The sequence below is a fragment of the Caretta caretta genome, chromosome 10, assembly GCF_965140235.1.
Source record: "Caretta caretta isolate rCarCar2 chromosome 10, rCarCar1.hap1, whole genome shotgun sequence".
NCBI lineage: Eukaryota > Metazoa > Chordata > Testudines > Cheloniidae > Caretta > Caretta caretta.
The window spans coordinates 2,475,051-2,495,540 of record NC_134215.1 but is presented as its reverse complement, the minus strand read 5'-3'; the positions used below and the strand labels follow the sequence as shown (position 1 = coordinate 2,495,540).

Below are 20,490 nucleotides of genomic sequence, written 5' to 3'. Positions count from 1 at the left end.
CATTATTCTATTTCAATAGCATATTGGACAGCAATTACACTAAAGTGCATCTGTCATAAGCAAAAGTGACATATAAAGCAAATTTTCCAATGTGCTTTGCATTACAAGGTGGTAAACCTACAAAACTAAAACAAGACAACTGTAATTCTAAAGTTTGCCATGAAATTCATATAGGAAATATTAGTGTTTTTTTCAAAAATATAGGATGTTCATTTTTTATTTGCGTGCAGTGTAAATATTTTAATATTAATGTTTGTTTCTTGATGTCTTTTATTGTGTGTTTATATGTTCAAACTATCATAATTTTATTTTAACAGAGAAAAGAAAAAGTCCAAACTTGATGAGTTTACAAATGATTTTGCTAAGGAATTGATGGAATACAAGAAGATTCAAAAGGAACGTAGACGCTCATTTTCCAGGTAATTGTTTTACATGTCTTGTGACAAAGTTCCTCCTCTACCTTGGTGGGTCTTGCGCTTATTGGCGGATTTGCTCGCCTTGGAGCTTCAAGGCAGCCCTCAGCTTGGCCGTTTTTTGAACCCACAGTCCAGGTCGACTCCTCCTGTGTCTGAACAGGAGTTGGGAGGATTTGGGGGGAACCCGGGCCCGCCCTCTACTCTGGGTTCCAGCCCAGGGCCCTGTGGAATGCAGCTGTCTAGAGTGCCTCCTGGAACAGCTGTGCGACAGCTACAACTCCCTGGGCTATTTCCCCATGGCCTCCTCCCAACACCTTCTTTATCCTCACCATAGGACCTTCCTCGTGGCGTCTGATAATGCTTGTACACCTCAGTCCTCTAACAGTCCGCATTCTCACTGTCAGCTCCTCGTGCCTCTTGCTCCCAGCTCCTCACACACACACCACAAACTGAAGTGAGCTCCTTTTTAAAACCCAGGTGCCCTGATTAGCCTGCCTTAATTGATTCTAGCAGCTTCTTGATTGGCTGCAGGTGTTCTAATCAGCCTGTTTGTCTTAATTGTCTCCAGAAGGTTCCTGATTGTTCTGGAACCTTCCCTGTTACCTTACCCAGGGAAAAGGGACCTACTTAGCCTGGGGCTAATATATCTGCCTTCTATTACTATCCTGTAGCCATCTTGCCCAACTCTGTCACAGTCTGTAATGCAGAGCCAACTAATCTAGCAGAATTAAAAAGAGTTCTACTCCGTCCCTCTTTCTTCAGAGGGATTAGCAATATGATACAAGTTCATTGGTTAGATCATTGGCAAAATTTGGTCCTGATTGTAATTGACTGGAAATTGTTATAATCTTGCAGCAGTTTGACCCATCTGGAATTATGACTTAGTCTGGTTTGCGTGAGGGAGATCCCTATGCCTACGGTGACACCCTTGTAGACCATCTCATCACAGGCCTAAAACTGAGTAGATGTGCTTACTGAATTCTCTACGTGACTCTGTAGGTGTTTCTATGCAATGTGTGAAAAGACTCCACTACTTCTGCCTGTGTGTCATCTAATCTATGGATATTTCGGAAGCGTTTAACTTCCAGGACTGCGTATCTGGTGCCTTTCACTAGCATTAAGTTCACTTTACTTCATTAAGCTTTTTTCAGAAATGAGAAAAAGTTAATTTGCTGTTGTATTTAATTTTTTGAAAACATTTTTGTTAAATTATGGTTGAAGGGCTACTTCACAGGGAACTGATAAAAGTGTAGTGGCATGTTAAATTAGGCATCTTTTTTAAAAGTTTCTACAAGGAAAATATCTTTAGGGTCCTGAAAGTCCTCAAAAGCTTCCCACCCTAACAGTACAGATCTGTTCGGCAACGTTGGTCTGAATAATTCTTCAGTAATACTATGCAAATCACAGTATTGGTAGTAAGAAAAGGAGGACATGTGGCACCTTAGAGACTAACAAATTTATTTGAGCATAAGCTTTTGTGAGCTACAGCTCACTTCGTCGGAATAATTTGTTAGGCTCTAAGGTGCCACAAGTCCTCCTTTTCTTTTTGCGGATACAGACTAACATGGCTGCTACTCTGAAACCTGTCAGTATTGGTAGTAATACTGAATAGTTTATAATATTACCAAAAGTTACAAGTTGAAAGCTAAAAGCTTTTAAATGTGATTTTTACTTGAAACAAGGTCACTGTTCTTAGGCTTTATCAATGTATTGCACTTACCTCCAGTGAGGAGTCCTAACTGAAAGCATTAGTTAAATAATATTGTGTGTCATGTTGCAGTATAGAATATTATGCACACTGTGCAAATTACCAAATCAGCAGTAAAGTTAAATTGTGACTGAGCTGGCATTTTGTTAAGATTTAGCTTTGCCTTCAAGTAATTCGTGGTCTTCTAATGCTTGGTTCTGCACTTCAGCCATTAAGACTTGCCCTTTTAGCATCCTGTTGCAACATAAATGATCTGTACAGACTGATTTGCCGAGTAGCAAAATATTTGTCTATGCTTACACATACCAGTAGAGGCCACTATACACCACCTTAAATCAATTAACAAACTTGGTAGTTAATATGATGGAAATGAGTGATGGGGCTAGACGCTGGGCTTGTAGTCTTCCTGCACCAATTGTTACGCTAGCCGAAACATAAGAGCAACTTTTGCATGTTATGCAGAGACACTTCTACACAACAGATTACTCGTAAGAAGTTTGCAGTGTCATTATGACTGTGTTAACTCGCCTACTGTGGTTTTGGTAACAAAATATGGAAAAACATTTTTTTGGGAGGATGGGTTTGGTATTTTTTAAAGCAGAGTGAAGGGATTATTTTACATTAAAAGTGTTTTTGTTTTGGTTTTTTGTTTTTAAGGTCCAAGTCACCATATAGTGCTTCATCTTACTCTAGAAGCTCATATACCTACTCTAAGTCAAGATCAGGTTCATCCCGCTCCCGTTCCTACTCTCGATCCTTTAGTCGCTCACACTCTCGTTCATACTCACGATCACCTCCATACCCTAGAAGAGGCAGGGGGAAGAGTCGTAACTATCGTTCTAGGTCAAGGTCCCATGGATATCATCGTTCAAGATCAAGGTCACCCCCATATAGAAGATACCATTCACGATCAAGATCTCCAGTTTTTAGAGGCCAATCCCCCACTAAGCGGACTGTACCTCAAGGAGAGGGGGAGAGAGAATATTTTAACCGGTATAGAGAAGTTCCACCATATGACATGAAAGCATACTATGGCAGATCTGTGGATTTTAGGGATCCATTTGAAAAGGAAAGATACAGAGAATGGGAAAGGAACTATCGAGAGTGGTATGAAAAGTTTTACAAGGGCTATGCTGCTGGAGCTCAGCCTAGACCTCCAGTGACTAGAGAGAACTTTTCTCCAGACCGATTTGGTCCACCAGGATCCAGGCGAGAGAATTCCCCATATGCTCGGGGTCGTAGAGAGGATTTTGCTAGTGGACAAAGCCATAGAAGTCGCAATATAGGTAGCAATTATCCAGAAAAGACTTCAGGCCGAGAAGGCCACAACATTAAAGATCCTACAAAATCAAAGGAAAAGGAAGCTGAAAATCCATCAGGAGATGGCAAAGGAAATAAACATAAAAAGCATAGAAAGAGAAGGAAAGGGGAAGAGAGTGAAGGCTTTCCCAATGCTGAGTTGTTGGAAGGCTCACGAAAGCCCAGAGAGCCTGGTGGGGGGGACGAAATTAAAACAGACTCGCTGTTCATGCTCCCAAGTAGGGATGATGCTACACCTGTCAGAGATGAGCCTATGGAAGCAGATTCTATTGCTTTTAAACCAGTATCTGAAAAGGAGAAAAAAGAGAAAGATAAACCTAAAGTAAAAGTTGACAAGACAAAACGGAAAACAGAAGGAACTGCCACTACCAAGAAAGACAGTTTAGTAAAACCATCTAAAGCACCCCAAGAAAAAGCAGAGGCTGATCGTGAAAAGTCTCCTCGAACTGAGCCTCCTGTGAAAAAAGCAAAGGAGGAGTTACCAAAGACAGACAGTACTAAATCGACTTCATCTCAAAAGGATGAGAAGGCGCTAGGCACACCACGGAAAGTTAACCCAAAAGTGACAAAAGAGCATCCAGAAACCAGACCAGCCAAGGACGAAAAAGCAAAGAAAGAGCATCCAAAAGAATCCAAGCCAGAAAAGCCATCAAGCAAGGAAGAGAAGTCAAAAAAACCGATGGAAAAAAGCAAACCTACTGATACAAAACCTGAAAAAAGAAAAAGAAAGGCAGAGGAAAAGGTAGAAAAGGAACATGAAACCACTTCATTAAAAACCTCTAAAGCAGAAGTTGCTGAAGTGAAACCATCACCAAAGGGAAAAACTGAGCCTGATGATGAAAGAGCAGAGAGATCCCCTGAAAAGGACAAAGGTGCTTCTCTGATTGCCCCAGCAAAAAAGATTAAACTAAACCGAGAAACGGGCAAAAAGATTGTAAGTGGGGAAAATGTACCTCCTACAAAAGAACCTGCCGAGAAACCTGAGCCACCCAGTAGCAAAGTTAAACAAGAAAAAGTGAAAGGAAAAATGAGAAGAAAAGTAACAGCAGCTGATGGATCCAGTTCAACTCTTGTAGATTACACCAGGTACCTTCTGATTTCCTCTTTGTTCGTTTTCTCTTCTGCTCTCCATAAAATAAAATCTTTGAGTTGTCTAGTGACAGGAACAACTAAATTGATAATAAAATGAGCATATGAACCACAATCAAGCAATGGTAGTGTTATACTACAGGTTGAACTTCTCTAATCCGGCACTCCCTGGTCTGGCAACATCTGTGGTCCGGCATAGGCTGGAGCACCCACGGGGAAAAATGAGTGGGTGCGGAGCATCCACTGTTGCCAGGCTCCGCCCTCCACCAGTGCCTCTTGCGTGCGGCGGCCTCATGCTTATCTCCTCCTCCTCCCTCCTAGCGCTTCTGGAGTGCCACGAACAGCTGATTTGCAGCGTTCAAGCTGGGGGTGGGGACCTGGGGCCAGCAGCTGGGACCTGGGGCTGTCATCAGAGCCCCTGGGTGGGGGGCCGGTGACAGGGACCCTGGGTGGCAGCTGGGCCCTCGGGTGGGGGGCCACACTTGGCGCAAAGCCTGGGGGTGCTGCAGCACCCCTGCACCCCTACTTCGAATGCCAGTGGAGACGCCTGGCACTCTGCATTAACTTCCCGTGGTTCGGCAAATTACCTGGTTTGGCCCCAGTCAGGTCCCGAGGGTACCGGATGGATTAGAGAGGTTCAACCTGTGCAAACTCTTGTAGTGTCGGGGCTTGACTACCAGAACATTTAGTTCACAGCAAGCTGGGGTCTGACCCTGCTGAGGCACACTAACAGTTTAATGCACTTTTATCTGGTCCTCTTTGAAATGGAACTAGATCAAAGCACGTTAATGAACTGTTAATGCACATCAGCAGGGTCCACATGGACAATTAGGGCTTGTCTAAACACAAACTGCTATAGTGGCGCATAGCTGCAGTGCTTCAGTGAAGATGTTACCTGAACTTCGGGGAAGGGTTCTCCCTTTGTGATAAGTGCTCCGCCTCCCCAAGAGGCAGTGGCTAGGTCAGCGGGAGAATTCTCCCATTCACCTCGCACTGTTCTACACCCAGATTAGGTCAGTTTAATTGCATTGCTCAGGGGTATGGATTTTCACACCCCTGAGCAATGTAGTTATGCCGACCTGATTTCCACGTGTAGACCAGGCCTTAGTCTGCAGCAGGCTAGTGTGGGGCTAGATTCATACCCCAATTTGCTGTGAACGAATTGTTCCTATAGACTAGCCCTTAAACTACAATCTAATCTATTAAAAATCAAACTTGTGTAAAACAAGCAGATGCTTTGAGCGAAATCCTTGAATTCAGACAAGTTCCACTCCACGCAGGACCCAGGTTGGGGGTGCAGAGATACACCACCTGATGCTGCGGCTGCTTCCCATCTATCACCTACTCATGTATAGTATTGCCCAATTGGCGGTGTGTACTATGCCTCATTTATTGTGGGGGCTGGGAAGAACATGTCGCTGTCCTTTGTTCCATCAGGTGTGGCTACTGCTAAAAACAAGATAATACTCATCCAGGATGGGAGATTTGGATTACTGTAACATGCATTTTAAAAATAAATGTGATATCTGGAAAAAAACCTAACACAAAGGTGGCCTGGGTCAGCTGGACAGATGAAAATTAGAGTATCATTGGTTGCTGAACTGCAAGTTGAAGAGGACTATCTTATCTGTCTAGTACTGGTAGAACTAGGGGACACAGGAATTACAGACAAGAGATTCCCCAATCTCATGATCTAGTGCATAAACTAATTAAATGCATAGTAGGGAGAAGCTATATTAATTTATTGCTCGTAATTCTTACCCTGTGGAATCATCCTCTCTTGCCCACTTTTATAATATGAATTTGTTTGGAAGGAATATTGAAGATTTAGAGTTTAAATTGTGAAATTAAACAAAAACCACTTTATAGAGTATATCACTTTGATTAACAAAAATAATCTGCTGTAACTGGATTTTAGGTCTTTATTAATGTATATATTTTACTTCTCCTTCCCCCCCACCCCTCCACCATAGCACTAGCTCTACTGGAGGCAGCCCTGTTAGAAAGTCAGAAGAAAAGCCAGACGCAAAACGAACGGTCATTAAGACAATGGAAGAGTATAATAATGATATAACAGCCCCTGCTGAAGATGTCATTATTATGATTCAGGTTCCTCAGTCAAAGTGGGATAAAGATGACTTTGAGTCTGAAGAGGAAGACGTTAAATCTACACAAACACCTTCAAATGTAGGAAAACCTGCTAGTGTTGTAAAAAATGTCAGTGCTAAGCCCACAAACCCTGTGAAACACAATGAAAAAGAAAATGAGCCTTTGGAAAAAACACAGAAAACTGCAAAAGAAGCAAATTATGAAAGCTCCCAGCATGAAGCAAAAAGTTCAAAAAGTTCTGTGTCAAATGAAAAAGGGAAAACCAAAGAGCGGGATCATTCTGTGTCAGACAAGGACACTTCTGAGAGAAGGAAGAGCAGTGTTCAACCAGAAAAAGGCCACTCAGAACGTGGGACTGAACAAGGAAACCTAAAAAACCTTTCTCAATCTTCCAAAGACAGCAGATCTTCAGATAAACATGATATTGGGCGTGGCTCTTCCACTAGAGATTTTACTCCTAACAGGGACAAAAAATCTGACCATGATAGCAGCAGGGATCATTCTAGTTTCAAGCGTAGAGATGAAAAGAATGAGTTAACAAGGAGAAAAGACTCCCCTTCTCGAAATAGAGAGTCTGCATCAGGCCAGAAGAGTAAACCAAGAGAAGAACGTACAGAATTGTCCAAAAAGGGAACCGTAGAGTCCAAAAGGAGCAGCTATAGTCCTCAGAGGGACAGAAGACAGCATGATCACAAAACAGCATATGAGTCCAAACGTTCATCTGACGAACACAAATCTCTAGATAGAAGTTCGGGTAAAGAGAGAGAGAAACACATAACGGAAACAAAGAGCAATAAAGACAGAGACACAAGTGGCAATAAATCATCTTACAAACATGGATCACCGGATGCAAAAAATGAGAGAGAACATGCTACTGGGCAAAGTGACAAGAGCACCATCAAACCTAAGCCTCCGTTAAGCCACTCCTCTCGACTCTCTTCTGACTTAACTAGAGAAACTGATGAGGCTGCATTTGTACCAGACTACAATGAAAGTGACAGCGAGAGTAATGTGTCGACAAAAGATGAAGACTCTATAGGAAGAAATACTAGAGAACTGAAAGAAAAGGCAGTGGATAAAACGAAAGAGACTGCAGTTAAAGCAACGCTTGGCCAACCTGGCGTAAGTAGAAACCAGAGTCAAAGTAGTCCCAGTGTTAGCCGCAGTCGTAGTCAGAGCCCTTCTGAAAGTCAGACTCGGAGCCACAGCAGCAGCGCAAGCTCAGCAGAGAGTCAGGACAGCAAGAAAAAGAAAAAGAAAAAAGACAAAAAGAAACATAAGAAGCATAAAAAACACAAGAAACATAAGAAACACACTGGAAATGAATCTGAATTGGAGAAAAGCCAAAAACACAAACACAAGAAGAAAAAATCCAAGAAGAGCAAAGATAAAGAAAAGGAGAAAGAGAAAGATGACCAAAAAGTGAAATCTGTCGCTGTATAAAATGACAGATAAGAAAAATTGACTTAATTATTAAGTCATCTGTATTAAATTTTGTTATAATGTAAACAAATTCAAGCTTTGTAAATAATGACATGAAAGACCCTGTGCTGCACTTAAAATACTGCTGCTTGATTATTTGATTTTTACATCAGAGCTTTATAAAGTGAACATTTTGTACAGAATTGTGAGTTGTGACCATGTAACATGAAAGGTTTTGCTAAGGCATCTTATTTTTAACCACCGTTAATTAGTTTGGGTGGAGTTTACTGTACTGTGAAAATTTTCACATTTGAATTTTTTTTAATTGCCTGGCAGAAAAAGCTGATATCCGTTCTGAAATATCAGCAGAATGATTTGCAGAATACGTTACAGCCCTGTTATGTCACTTTTTGATTACAATAAAAAGTTTTCAGTAAACTTTATTCAATGTGATGGAATTTGCAATAGTAGCTGAACATAAACAGGGTATGGATAAGAACAGCAGCAGACAAAAATGACAAATAAAAGCTTTTAGGCAGCCGAAATGTACTGAACATAACAGTTCTAACCTTTTTTTAAAAAAAACAAAAACAGTAGAACATGAGGAAAGTTTTGAGCTGAGCTAATAAGGGTGGTGTTGCAAAAAAGCTTTTTTTATGTGCCAGGTTATGCCAACTAGATGTTTTTATATTTAAAAAGGTATATTACCTGAATAAATAGCCACTCTACGTAGCCGGTACTGACTCTTAAAAATGTCATATATATGAAGCTGTCACATGTCAACATTGTTCCAATTTATGTTAAAGAGCCATTGCCACACTCTGGCAAATGTTTACAAATGTATTTTGGGAAACATGTCCTATATTCTGTATTTCCTTTTGTATCATTGCTGATCACCAAGATATTTGTGTCTTCAGAATAGAAGCTTTTGCTTTATAATGGGCTGTTTTATACTGTGATGACACAGTTCCTTGTATATCATCATGGAAGTGACTTATCGCTACCATTGAATTTTGGGGTTCGTGAATAAGTTTGTCAAGAGGAAGAAGCCAATTAGAAAGGCAAGTTTTTTATATAAACATTTCTGAATGGTGAGAGGAAATGCAGAAAAAGTGTAAAAGTAATGATTTTGATAATGTAAAGACCTATAGCGTCACTTTCTTTTATTAAAGTGACAGCAGTGTTGTTCAACAGTTGGAAAGTTAACATGGTGAGAAGTAATTTTCACTGTGAATTAAGAGCCAAATCCTGATAACCAGTTGAAGCTGGTGGCAAAACTCCTTGACTTCAGTGGCTCTGGGATTTGATCTAAACTGAGTTTTGTTTGAAACTATTTAAATTAAAAGTGGCATTTCAGGGCTTCCTGTTTGTGGAGACTATTTTCTTCAAAAGTGGCATTGTTTGTGGTGGCAGCAGTTTGACGAGTCAACCAGGAGAGAAAGTAAACTCGTTCCAGCCTGTTTACAGGGGGGCCTTCGTGCAGTAAGCATTGGCTTAAAGATGAGCATTCAGGTGCTTGTGCTAGCTAAAACAATAGTAAATCAGGATGAATTTTGGACTGCATTTTCCAGCAGCAAATTTCCCATTTTTATGGTAAGGCATTTTTCTTACGGTGGACTTAAGGAATCTTCTGCTGTACAAAGGAGTAGCAGATTTTAGGGATAAGGCAGTCAAATTTTTGCTTTGAAGAATCAAAACAATTATGCAAATGTATAAGGAAGTAGAATTGTTGCATGCACCTCTTTCTAAATGTTCCTACATTCCAATCCAGTGCAGCTATTTCATAGCTAAGTACGCAGCAAATGTGCTGGTATTCAAATGCATCTGTAAAACTGACCTCTTCTATTCTCTGTGTTCCTGTATCTCTTACTCACTAGAGTGATGCCACTGAAAATGGAAAAGGATTCACCACTATGGCCCTGTACAGCAGCCGCCTTCAGGCCTCAGTTAAATTCTTAAAACTCCAGTTAGAAGAAAATGTTAACATGCTCTTTATTGTCTAGGCTCAAAATAAAACATCTGTTTAGCAGTTAGGTTTTGGAAGTTGAATACAACCATGTGCCTTCACAAAAAAGACAAGATGCTGTAGTTCTTCATAACCCAATGCTAAAAAAACTCTCAACGCTGCTGTTTTTAGAACTTCAGTTTATATCCTTTGCTGTCAGAGCTGTAAAACCTACGTTAGGGTTTTTCAGGAGATTTTTCGCACTTGTCTCCAGTGAATTTTGAGGTAATATGTGCAGAATCTCTGTGATCACCTATCTTCCTTTACAAATTTCTTGGGATGGAAAAGACTGAAATACAGCTGTTGTGTTCAATCCTAAATGTAAGAGCATTCGGTACCACTGTCGCTTTTGAGCAACCTTTTATATCCAACAAATTTCTGAAGGAAATGTGATTTGGTATTAATGTATTCTGTTTTCATGCAATCCATAGTGTGCTATGAAGGGAGTAGCTCCAAACATGTTTTCTAGACTTGTGGGGTCAAATTAATCTCTGGTGCAACTCCAGTGACTTCAATGTAGTGAAACTGAGATGTCCTTAACCAAGAATGTCGAGAGCTGGATGCACACAGCAAAAGATGCTTGTTTCTAACATCTAAACCAGCTTTTCAAATTTTGTCAAAATAGCCAAGTTCCTTTGATATATATCGCTTCAACAGAATGACCTATGAGAGTTTCTGGCTTCCAACCTTGGGAAAATCCACTAGTGTTCCATCTGGTCTAGGGTTTTGTTTATTATTGAAGGGTCTCTCTCCTTGATCCAGTCTTTAATCAGCCATCAGAATGCATTTGCAATACAGAAGGAATTAGATATTTGATGCTGTGATTTGAGCTGAACATGGAATGGGCTGTCAGAATGAAATGTGGTACTTTAAGGTAAAAGTGCAGGAATTGGAGATGTGGAGATGGCTCTCATGAACTGCAGAGGACCTTATTGCCTTTGCGATCTATTCGGCACAGTTAAATATTGAAAGTGGCTTTGCAATCAGTGATCACTTCAGTTTTAGAAGCTGATAAATGTTTAGCAACTAAGGCTCCCTCCACCCACCTACATCTGTTTTTATTGGTGTTCCAGAGATTGTAAGTGCTCAGCCATTACCTGAAGGTATGGAGGTGTGAGGCTTGTCTCTTTACTGAACAACTCTCCCAAAAGCATGTTAGATGTTAACAAAAATGAACTGAAATAAGAGCTTTGAACAGTATGATTAAAACTAATTCTTTCTAAAATCAGACTTCACTATTTCTGCCATAAACTTACTAGTCCTGTATTAACCATCAGTTCTTCCAATCTGAATGTTTAACGCAAAAACAACCCCCCCCCCCAACACACACCCCTATGGGGGGGGGGGCCAACAAAAAGACCAATCTGAATACACCTGTCAGCCCCACTAGGCTTGCTTTGTACACAGTGTATGTTGTTGTCACTGCCCTCGCTAAGGCCAGCCAGGTGATCACATTTCATGCAACTGCTGGAAGAACTGGCATTGGGCTGGTGACAATTGGCTCTAGAAACTACAGTCACATTAGTTGAAATACAATGATGCAACAGAAAGAGACCACAAAACGTCATCTGTCCAGTGAGGTATTGATCCTGAAACTGGGAATTTATAAGCTTGAAGACCACTACCCTGCCTCTGCAGCAAAAATAAATATTCAATGCAAAATATACTGCCTATTATGCCTCTGGATAAAGGTTTTGAAAAACTTTTTGGAGATCTAGAGAAACATGCCCTGGCCTTTAACTACATTGGTTTCCTAAGTCCCAATTGTCAGTGAAATGTGTACCTGTTTTAATCCCTCTTCTGAGAACATGGTACCACTGAGTGCAGAAGATTGAGGGCTGCTTCTCACACCCACCACACACGCACTTCCTCCCCACCCACCCCACCCCCCACTTACTCATGCACAGGTGGTTTAAAAATAACCCTTTAAAATGTATATTGTGGTATTACCCAGAGACTTCAGTCAAGGCTGGGGCCCTGGTAGAGTTGGGAACTGCAAGAATGGCCAATCCCGTAAGAACATACCTTGTTAGAGCGGAGCTCCCAAAGAAATCTGTTGTGCACTGACTGGTTTAGTGTGCCGACTCATCTTGGCACTAAGTTGTGCTAGAAGAAGTTAAACATACCTGGATTGCTAGTTTTAGCTGATTGCTTCTGTAACTTATGACACAGGTGCCTCCACTCTAAGGTATCTTTGTACATTTTTATAAATGTAAATAAATTTAAATACTACTACTGGTTTCCATGTAAACACTACTTGTAGTTGGCACAGGGATGTTTAATTGCCAATAACAGATGGCCCTTAAGGCAATCTCTCTTTTCAGATCTAGTCTATGCTATGAAAAGAAAATTAAAGCCCTTGTATTAGATAATGCCTCCATGTAGTGTCTCTGCTCCCCATCTCTAGTGTTTGGTAAGCTCTGGCCAGGAGCGTCTGCATCTTGTTTTGTACGGTGCTTAATAAATGAAATAGTCGAGAGATGTAAAGATGGTATACATGCAAGATCCTACCAGTTATTATAAAGCACTGGAATGTTCTGAAATTAGTATATGAAACTCAGATATGGGAAAGCATTTAAACCCCTCATTCCCCATTAATGGCTGCTTGGTGCTAGATACATACCTTAATGTGCTGGGGCAAGAATCAAAAACTCCAAAACTGCTTGTGTCTCCTCTCAGACCTTGAGCTCCCTGCCAGCCTTAAAGGAGAATGGAGACTGGTATCAGGAGGGGGGGGGAATTTCAAGCAAAGGTTTGAGTCCCACGATATAAAGCCTGAAATTTACACTGGAAGTCATCCAGCTAAATAGGAATTTGATGCACTACATGGTCTTTCCTTATGTTGCCACAATGGCCGCCTTATAATTACAGGCATTGTGCTCTATTTTTTATGGTATCTTTTGTTTTCTTCCATCTCCTGTAATGTTCCACACCCCGAAGCAGCATCAGCAGTGCAACCGATTCCACTCCACATAGTCTTCAATTAAGTTATGGTTGGTGGGGGTGGGGAGAAATTGCCATTAATTTCTACCTGCACTCTGAAAGTCTATAAAGCTACACTGTTTCTCACTGCATTTTTTTAGGCTTCTCCCTGCGGTTGAACACAAGCTAGGACGTACAATGTTTGAGGAAGTCAGGTAGCAGAGATGAGAGGTGGTAAAAACCATTTAAAAGTTAGGGTCTGTACTGGAGGGGGAGCATTAAGCTTTGCTGTGAGTGTCGTCACTGTATACTGAATACTGGGAAGAAATCTAGTGTAAGGTACGGTAGCCTTTGTGAGCTTTATCCAGCACTCTTCGTGTGGGCCCTGGGTCAACATACAGTCTTCAGCCTCTACAGCTGCAAACTCACTGGTTAGAGTCTGACTTAACCACATGCTGGCTTCTTTAGGGAGACTTACGAGAAACATTCCAAGTAGCAATAATTCCACTTGAACCTAATGTTAAATTCTCTGCTTTTCTCTCTCCAGTAATAATCTACCTCCCCATGAAAAATAAGGCTGGTGTTAAGCTCCTTTACTACTCACCATGTGAGCTCCCAGCCCTCCATGGGTCATCCAGTGCATGGATTGGGCTTAGTGTGACAAGGTGATGCTGTAACAGCAAGCAGAACTATGTGAGTGTGCTTGTGATTCAAAACAACGAGCCATGACAGCAGATGAGGAAGGTCAGGACAGCCCATGCTTTGTGTGTTTACAGCAACACCAACAAAAAGACATAGCAAAGCTTCTATTGTCCTGGGGCACTATGCTGCACTACAGTGCGTGGGTGCATTTCTCTGGTGCACTGGAACTGCAGCCATTAGAGACCCTGGCCGTAGGCTGCATTTACTGTTTGTAACGCTCATCAATGGTATCTGACTGGCACCAAGGCCTAAAGCTGAGCTATTCAGCCCTCTGCTAGCTTGCCCCTCTCTTCACAGCCACTCCCGCTGGGGGTGGCTGTGCTGGGTTGTGTGCAGTGTTGCTACATAAAGCCAAAGGGGTGTGATTATTCGTACAGAGCTGAGGTGCGGGTGCACGGCTTTTGATGGGTAAAGATGACGTAGGCCCTGCCCCCAGGAGCTTGCACTCCACCTTAGACTTAAAGCAAATGAGAAGTACAGGTGGGGAGGAGCTCACAGGGACTGGGGCAATCTGTGCAGGGAGCTCTGTCTGAGCTTTGTGCAACTCCCTTCAGGGATCCCAGAGGTGGGGAAGCAGGGAACTTTTAAGGAGCCCTTTCAACAATAATTTCCTAATGATTCTTGTAAATAAAGTAGATGCAAGGCAAGGCCCCGTGTGGCCGCTTGGGACTTGGTATCAAGCCCTGCTGGTGCATAGGAGAGTGGAAGCCTGAGTGGGGAAAGTGGATGCTGGTGTTTCTCCCCCAGAGCTGATGAGAGATGCCAGGGCCCTGGGTGCCGAGGGAGCCAGCTGCCCCGGGGAATCCTCCTGTCTTGCCGCTCTGCTCCCAGCAGCCAGGTTCAGAGGGAGCCAGCTCTGCAGCACAGCCCTGCGCCACTAGGGGGAGTGCTGGGGTGTGACTGGTGTTTGCAGTGGGGCAGCCTGGGCCCAGGTGAGTTTCCCGCAGGGCAGGGCAGAGTGTAACTAACACACCGGGGAGGTGCCCCAGAGTGCGGGAGAGATGGGGGATTGTGAGGCCCTGCTGGGGAAGGGGTCACCTGGGCCTAGAGTTTGGGGAGGGAACAACTGGCTCTGAGGCAGCCCCCCGACCCTGAGGTGGGCTGGAGACCCTGGGCAGGTGCAGAAAAGGCCCCAAAGCATCTCCTGACCGGCCCTTGCCATGATCCCATGTGAGCGCAGCAGTGGGGACACAGGGTGATCCCTGACTCCCCTCTGCCTAGCCCCACCTGCAGGGGACCGCTTCGCCACGTGGCCCGGGGACGGCAGCTTCCACCGAGGCAGGACGGCACGCTCCGCGTGCAGAAAGGAAGGCTGCCCTGCTAGCCGGACCCAGCTGATACCACCGCCCTGGCACCCTGCACCTGGGCAGCCCCAGAACACGGGAGGAGTCTGGTGTAAGGACAAACTGCTCCCCCAGGATCCTAGGGTCGGGAAACACCTAGAATGCTGATGATGCCCCAAATCCTCAGCCTCTACCCTGCCCCACTCCCCAGCCTTCCCTGCCAGCTCGGTGGGTGTCGGCCAGGCACACAGCCATGCCTTGCGAGCCGGGAGAAATTGAATGCAAACGGGGGGGTGCCTTTTCCCCTTCTTCTAGGTGCAACCATCAGAGCCTGGATGTCGATGGGAGAAATTAGCCCTTGATTGTGCAATAAAGCGAGGCAGGGTTGTGTCAGCCTGGTAATTTAGGTAGGTGGCATATCTGTACTTGAATCAATCTCATCTTAAAACCTCTTCGTAACCTGCTATGTCAGCCTGTGATAACATAAGAACAACCATACTAGGTTAGACCAAAGGTCCATCTAGCCCAGTGGCCAAGGCCAGGTGCCCCAGAGGGAATAAACAGAACAGGCAATCACCCGTTCATCCATCCCCTGCCGCCCATTCCCAGCGTCTGGCAAACAGAGGCTAGAGACACCATCCCTGCTCATCCTGGTTAATAGCCATTGATGGACCTATCCTCCATGAACTTATCTCGTTCTTTTTTGAACCCTGTTATAGTTTTGGCCTTCACCACATCCTCTGGCAAAGAGTTCCACAGGTTGACTGTGCGTTGTGTGAAAAACCCATTCTAGAGACAACCACAAGAGCCTTCTCTGTGCCCAGAAAACAAATATTTCACACACACTCTGGGTCTCCTGGAAGTTTTGTACTCTTTTCTCTTGTCTGCAGTCTCACTTGCTACACAAGCTAGCAGAGTCTCAGTCCATGTGAACTATTAATGGTAAATAAGGCTATGATTTTGTCACAGAGGTCGCTAGAAGGCACAGAATCCGTGACTTCCAAAGACCTCTGTGACTTCAGCCCTGGCAGCTGGGAGCTGCAGAGTCCTGCCCCCTCCTTCAGCAGCAGGGAGCTGTGAGGTACCCCTGCCGCCTGAGGCAGCGGGTGTACCCCACAGCTCCCAGCCACCGCAGGCAGGGGGGTACCCCACAGCTCCTAGCTTCTGCAGGGGACATGGGGATCCCCACAGCTCCCCGGCAGCTCCCCACCACCAAGGGGGGGGAGGAACCCCACAGCTCCCAGACTCTGTGGAGGACAGGGGGACTCCCACAGCTCCTCGCCAGCCGCGGCGGGGCAGGGGGATCCTGGCAGCTCCCTGCCGCCACCGTGGGGGTAGGGGGATCCCCGCAGCCCCTGGCTGCCACGGAGTACATGGAGCTGCAGGGGTCACCATGTACTGGGAGCTGCCAGGTTCCCATGCCTGCACAGAGCCAGCTGCAGGACTGGGGTCTAGGTTTAGATGTAATGGAAGGCGGAAAAGGGCAATACCAAAGGTGATGTACTTGGATTTGTACCAGGGCACCCAGCGATCTTTCCTGTCTTCTAATTAGTGAGAGGTTCTCAGGATGTGCAGGTCTGCAGCCCCCTACTGAGTTGGGGGCACAGCCACAGAGGTGGCTGCACTTAGGGGGGGACTCGCTTTCTGAAAATCTTGTGTGAATTCACCCGCTAATTTTTCTGGGTCCGTGTAGGCGGCCCATTCAGCTTTGCTTCGTGTGAGCAGTCAAGACCCTGACTGCATTAGCACGGAACAGGCTGCCCGCGCTGGCATTCATCACAAACACACCTAGAATCTTCGATCTTGAGGCAGCATTCAAACCTCTGGACTGGTGATGTTGATTCGTTATCTAAGTCATCAAATCAGGAATTGGAAACTATGCCACGTGACGAAGGTAGCTCAGCAACACCTGCAGGTCGCAATCCGACTGGAATAGCCGCATGGAACAGCTCGTGAGCTCGTTGCATGGGGGAAGCATTGCGAAGCATGCTGTCTAACAAATGAGAACCCCGGGATTTGCTCTGAGAGGAGTCAGCCCTAGAGAGATTAATTGCTCCTCGCAGGTTACTTGCTTAGTGGCCTTCGACTGGGATGAATACGAAAGTGCCCAGGATAATGCACCTTCCATCCCAAACCGCTTACAAATGAAGGCTCCCAACCCCCATTATGCTCATTTTGATAGGTGAGGAAACTGCCTCGCCCAGGACCACACAGTGAGTCTGGAGTAGGACCCAGGAGTCCTGCCTCTTAGCCCTGTGCGCTAGCTGCTAGACCATCTCCACGTGCCAGGGTGCTGAGTCCCCGTCTGCGTCAGATGGGGGTGCTACATTTCTCTCTCGCTCCCCTCAGTGTGGCTATTTCCCTAGCAGGGGAGCGCAAGCATTGGGAATGCCTGTGGAGAGGGGCTGGGGGAAGCCAGGGCCTTTTCTCTTCCCGTAACATCACCCTGGTCTGTCTCTGGGCCGTCCTCCTACCCAGGCAGGGCATGGCTTGTGCCGCAGCCTGTCCAGAGTGAGCTTTAATAGCTGCAGGAACAGGCAGTTACAGACTGGCCAGGGGCTTGGAGCTGTCCTCTAGGACAGTGGATGGAGCCCGAGGGGAAATAAGCATCAAGTCTCCAGACTGAGGCTTTGGCACCTGGTCATGCTCATTCAGTGCCCGACAGCTCTTTGGGCCCTCACCAGACCGGACTGGGGACCTGTGCCAGGGTTATCCTGGTGCTGGCGTTTCATCTTGCTCCAGCCAACCCCGTTTGCATGTGCAGTGCCGCGGAGCCAGCGTCGCTCTCCTGAGGACAGCCGGGGGGAACCGGATTGCTCGTGTGGCCGGAAATTCTGAGATTTTGACTTTTTTTTTTTTCTGTGCCAAAATGGAACAAAACCAAAACTCCCCACAGAACAAAAATAATAAGAAAAAATAGTTTCCGGCCAACCCAAATGGTTCATCCTGAGTTTGACTTGTTTTAAATGTTATCTTCGGTTACATAATGTACGGCTCCAAAGCTGGAAATGAAACCTTCTGAAACGGGAAATCCACAGTTTATTTGGTGAAGGTCAAAGTGGAACATTTCGAGCTGAGCCGAACGCTCCCTTCGGATTTTGTTTTTGTCCAGAAAGAGATTTTGTCAAACGCCACATTTCTGTGAAATGTTTTGCTGAAACAGCATTTTCTGGGGGAAAAATGTTGTCAGAAAAATCTCCTCCTCCCTCTACTCTTGAGTCCAAGAGCATGGGGCTTTTGCTACATCATCCCCCTGTGCACTGTGGGGGTTTTCTCCTCCGTGTATGCTGTATGTGGGGCTATGTAGAAGAGGCTTTGGGCACATGTCTTCATGTTATTGTTAGCCCAGTCTCTCTTCCCCCCACTTCTGTCCTCGCACCAAAACTTCTCACCTGAGCTTTGATCCTGGCTAGCTGGCACAGTTAGGATATAAACTAGAGCCAGGTGCTGCTGTCACTGAGGCTGGTTGTAACCTGCCCATTTTGTAGTGTGGATGCAGGGTAAACCACAGAAGTGCTGACAGTCCTCCTGTGCCTTCCCGTAATCCCCCTGTGTGCCCAGAAGGACAGGCAGGTTCTCCCCCAATTCCCTGGGGAGAATCAGAGAGCAGCTCAGCTTTCGGCAGTGCTAAGAGCCCTGGGATGTGGCCCCAGCCCTAGTGACGCACACGGGGGAGTGCAGAACCCGCGAGGACGCAGTAACTTGCATCAAGCTTTGCAGTGTCTCTGCTCACACCTGGGTGCCCAGCACCAGCATCTCTGCAGGGAAGACCTGCCCTGGGGCCCGGCCCAGCCCTGGTGCGAATGAGTGAAGCCTGCTGAAGCCGGGGCAGTTGGGCCTACTGATGCCAGGGCTGAATTTTGCTTTGAAACCTGGACTTTCTGCTTTGGGTGAATTCATTTTGCTGGGCAGTCGTCAGCGTCCCAGCGCCCTGTGAAACAAGTGAGTGGTGCTGAAAGCCTCAGCCTGGCAGAGCCTCCTGTCTGCCCTGGCTGGTGGGTAACTGTGCGCCTGCAGGCAGCTGACCAGAGCGCCGAGGCAGGGTCCCACGGGTGCATTTTGTTTCTCCCCCTGGTGCTGCATCTCGGAAGCTTGGCCTGTACGGCTCAGAGGGAAGGCATGTGGGGATCTGCTTGTGACAGTGGTTAGAGACACCGAGATCTTCTAGGTCTAGTCAGCAGGCAAGGAGGGGAAAGCAACGGCAGCTCATGGTTGTAGCAGGCAGCCCCTCTGAACCAGACTAGTTAAAAGTTAATCAAGGCCTTGTGCTTCTGAGACCCCTCCCCCCCCCACCGGCTGCGAGGAACGAGGATGCAGGGCGAGGCGAGCAGAGAGGGCACCTCTGCGGGGATCCGGATGGAGGCTTCCTAATGAAATGCAGAGCTGCAGCTCCCAGGGGGATTGTGGAGGAAGCCGTTAGCACAGAGCCATGTGCAGCTGGAGGTTTGCTCTGGCAGAGCCTGCTCACCTGATAAATCCCTACGGGAGCCAGAGGGAACACAGCCGCTCAGCTGGACCTGGGATCTCGACCGGGACTCCTCCTCCTGGCTCTGGGGCCTGGGGCACGGGCATTCTGTTTAGTGATGAGCTCGGGGCTGCCCTGTGCACTCAGACTCAAGGACTGTCCCTGCCCCAGAGAGCTGGGCAGTGTGCTGGGAACCCTGTCAGGCGGTCTGCTTTCATTTATGGCAGGTGAAGCGTGGTGGGGTTACCCTTTGGCCTAAGCATTTTAATTCTAAAGGCCTGGAGTCAGCTACTCATAATTTGCTCCGCCTCTCACATTTTGGGCTGAGACTTCCCAGATCTGATCTGCCTGGCTGAGTTATTTCCGAATGAGCCATTTTTGAACGCAAAGGCAGAGAATAAAATACCCTGGGGCTGTTAGGCAAGAAAGACGTAACCGCCAGGCAGCATGACTTTGGGGCAGACGTTAACATTTGGCGGGGGGAGGCCCTAGGCTAGTGCTACCCTGCACTTGGGACCGGAGACCGTATGTTTGGATTTGGCCAAGTTTATAAGGATTCAAGAAACAGCCGTAAAGCCTGTGAGCATCTCATGCCCTGACAAAGCCCAAGGAGGCTGTTCCCTGCATTTGGCTAGCACCACACAGGGCCACGCTGAAGCTGGGCGCACTCTGAAACGTTGTCCCTGCTGTGCATGAAGGGGTGTGCGGACTGAGGCAGGGGCCCTGTCTCGCACCAGATAATACATGAAAGTTCTCGCCTGTTGCTTTTTCCATGGGGACCCTGTCTCATACAAAGCACAGGTTGAGCGGTCACACAGTCAGTGAAGCAGGGATAGTTGTGAATGTAACAGGGGAAACTTTCCTGATTTGGGGGCAGAGTCTGTTTGCATTTATGCTGGTGCAATAGCACGTTTGGCTCCTCAGTGGACAGGAGGGATAGTGGACAATGAACGAGGCAGGGTGACTATGCTGTGGGAACAGTAGCATGTGATCTCCTAGTGAGGTTGTCTCATAATGTGTATGCACAAGGGGGCAGAGTTAAGGCTGCC

At 45.9% G+C, this 20,490-nt stretch overlaps 1 protein-coding gene across 3 annotated transcripts in view; it reads left to right on the top strand.

The window, feature by feature from the left end:
• The window catches only part of RBBP6 (RB binding protein 6, ubiquitin ligase), a 42,798-nt gene extending 33,373 nt beyond the window's left edge, over nucleotides 1-9,425 (top strand). For all 3 annotated transcript variants that reach the window (XM_048868404.2, XM_075133360.1, XM_075133361.1), the window contains 3 exons: nucleotides 318-419; nucleotides 2,782-4,530; nucleotides 6,507-9,425. In XM_048868404.2, the coding sequence (XP_048724361.2) occupies nucleotides 318-419; nucleotides 2,782-4,530; nucleotides 6,507-8,085 (3,430 nt within the window). In that variant the 3' untranslated portion in view covers nucleotides 8,086-9,425. The remainder of the gene's footprint in view (nucleotides 1-317; nucleotides 420-2,781; nucleotides 4,531-6,506) is intronic.
• The last annotated feature ends 11,065 nt before the right edge of the window (nucleotides 9,426-20,490 follow it).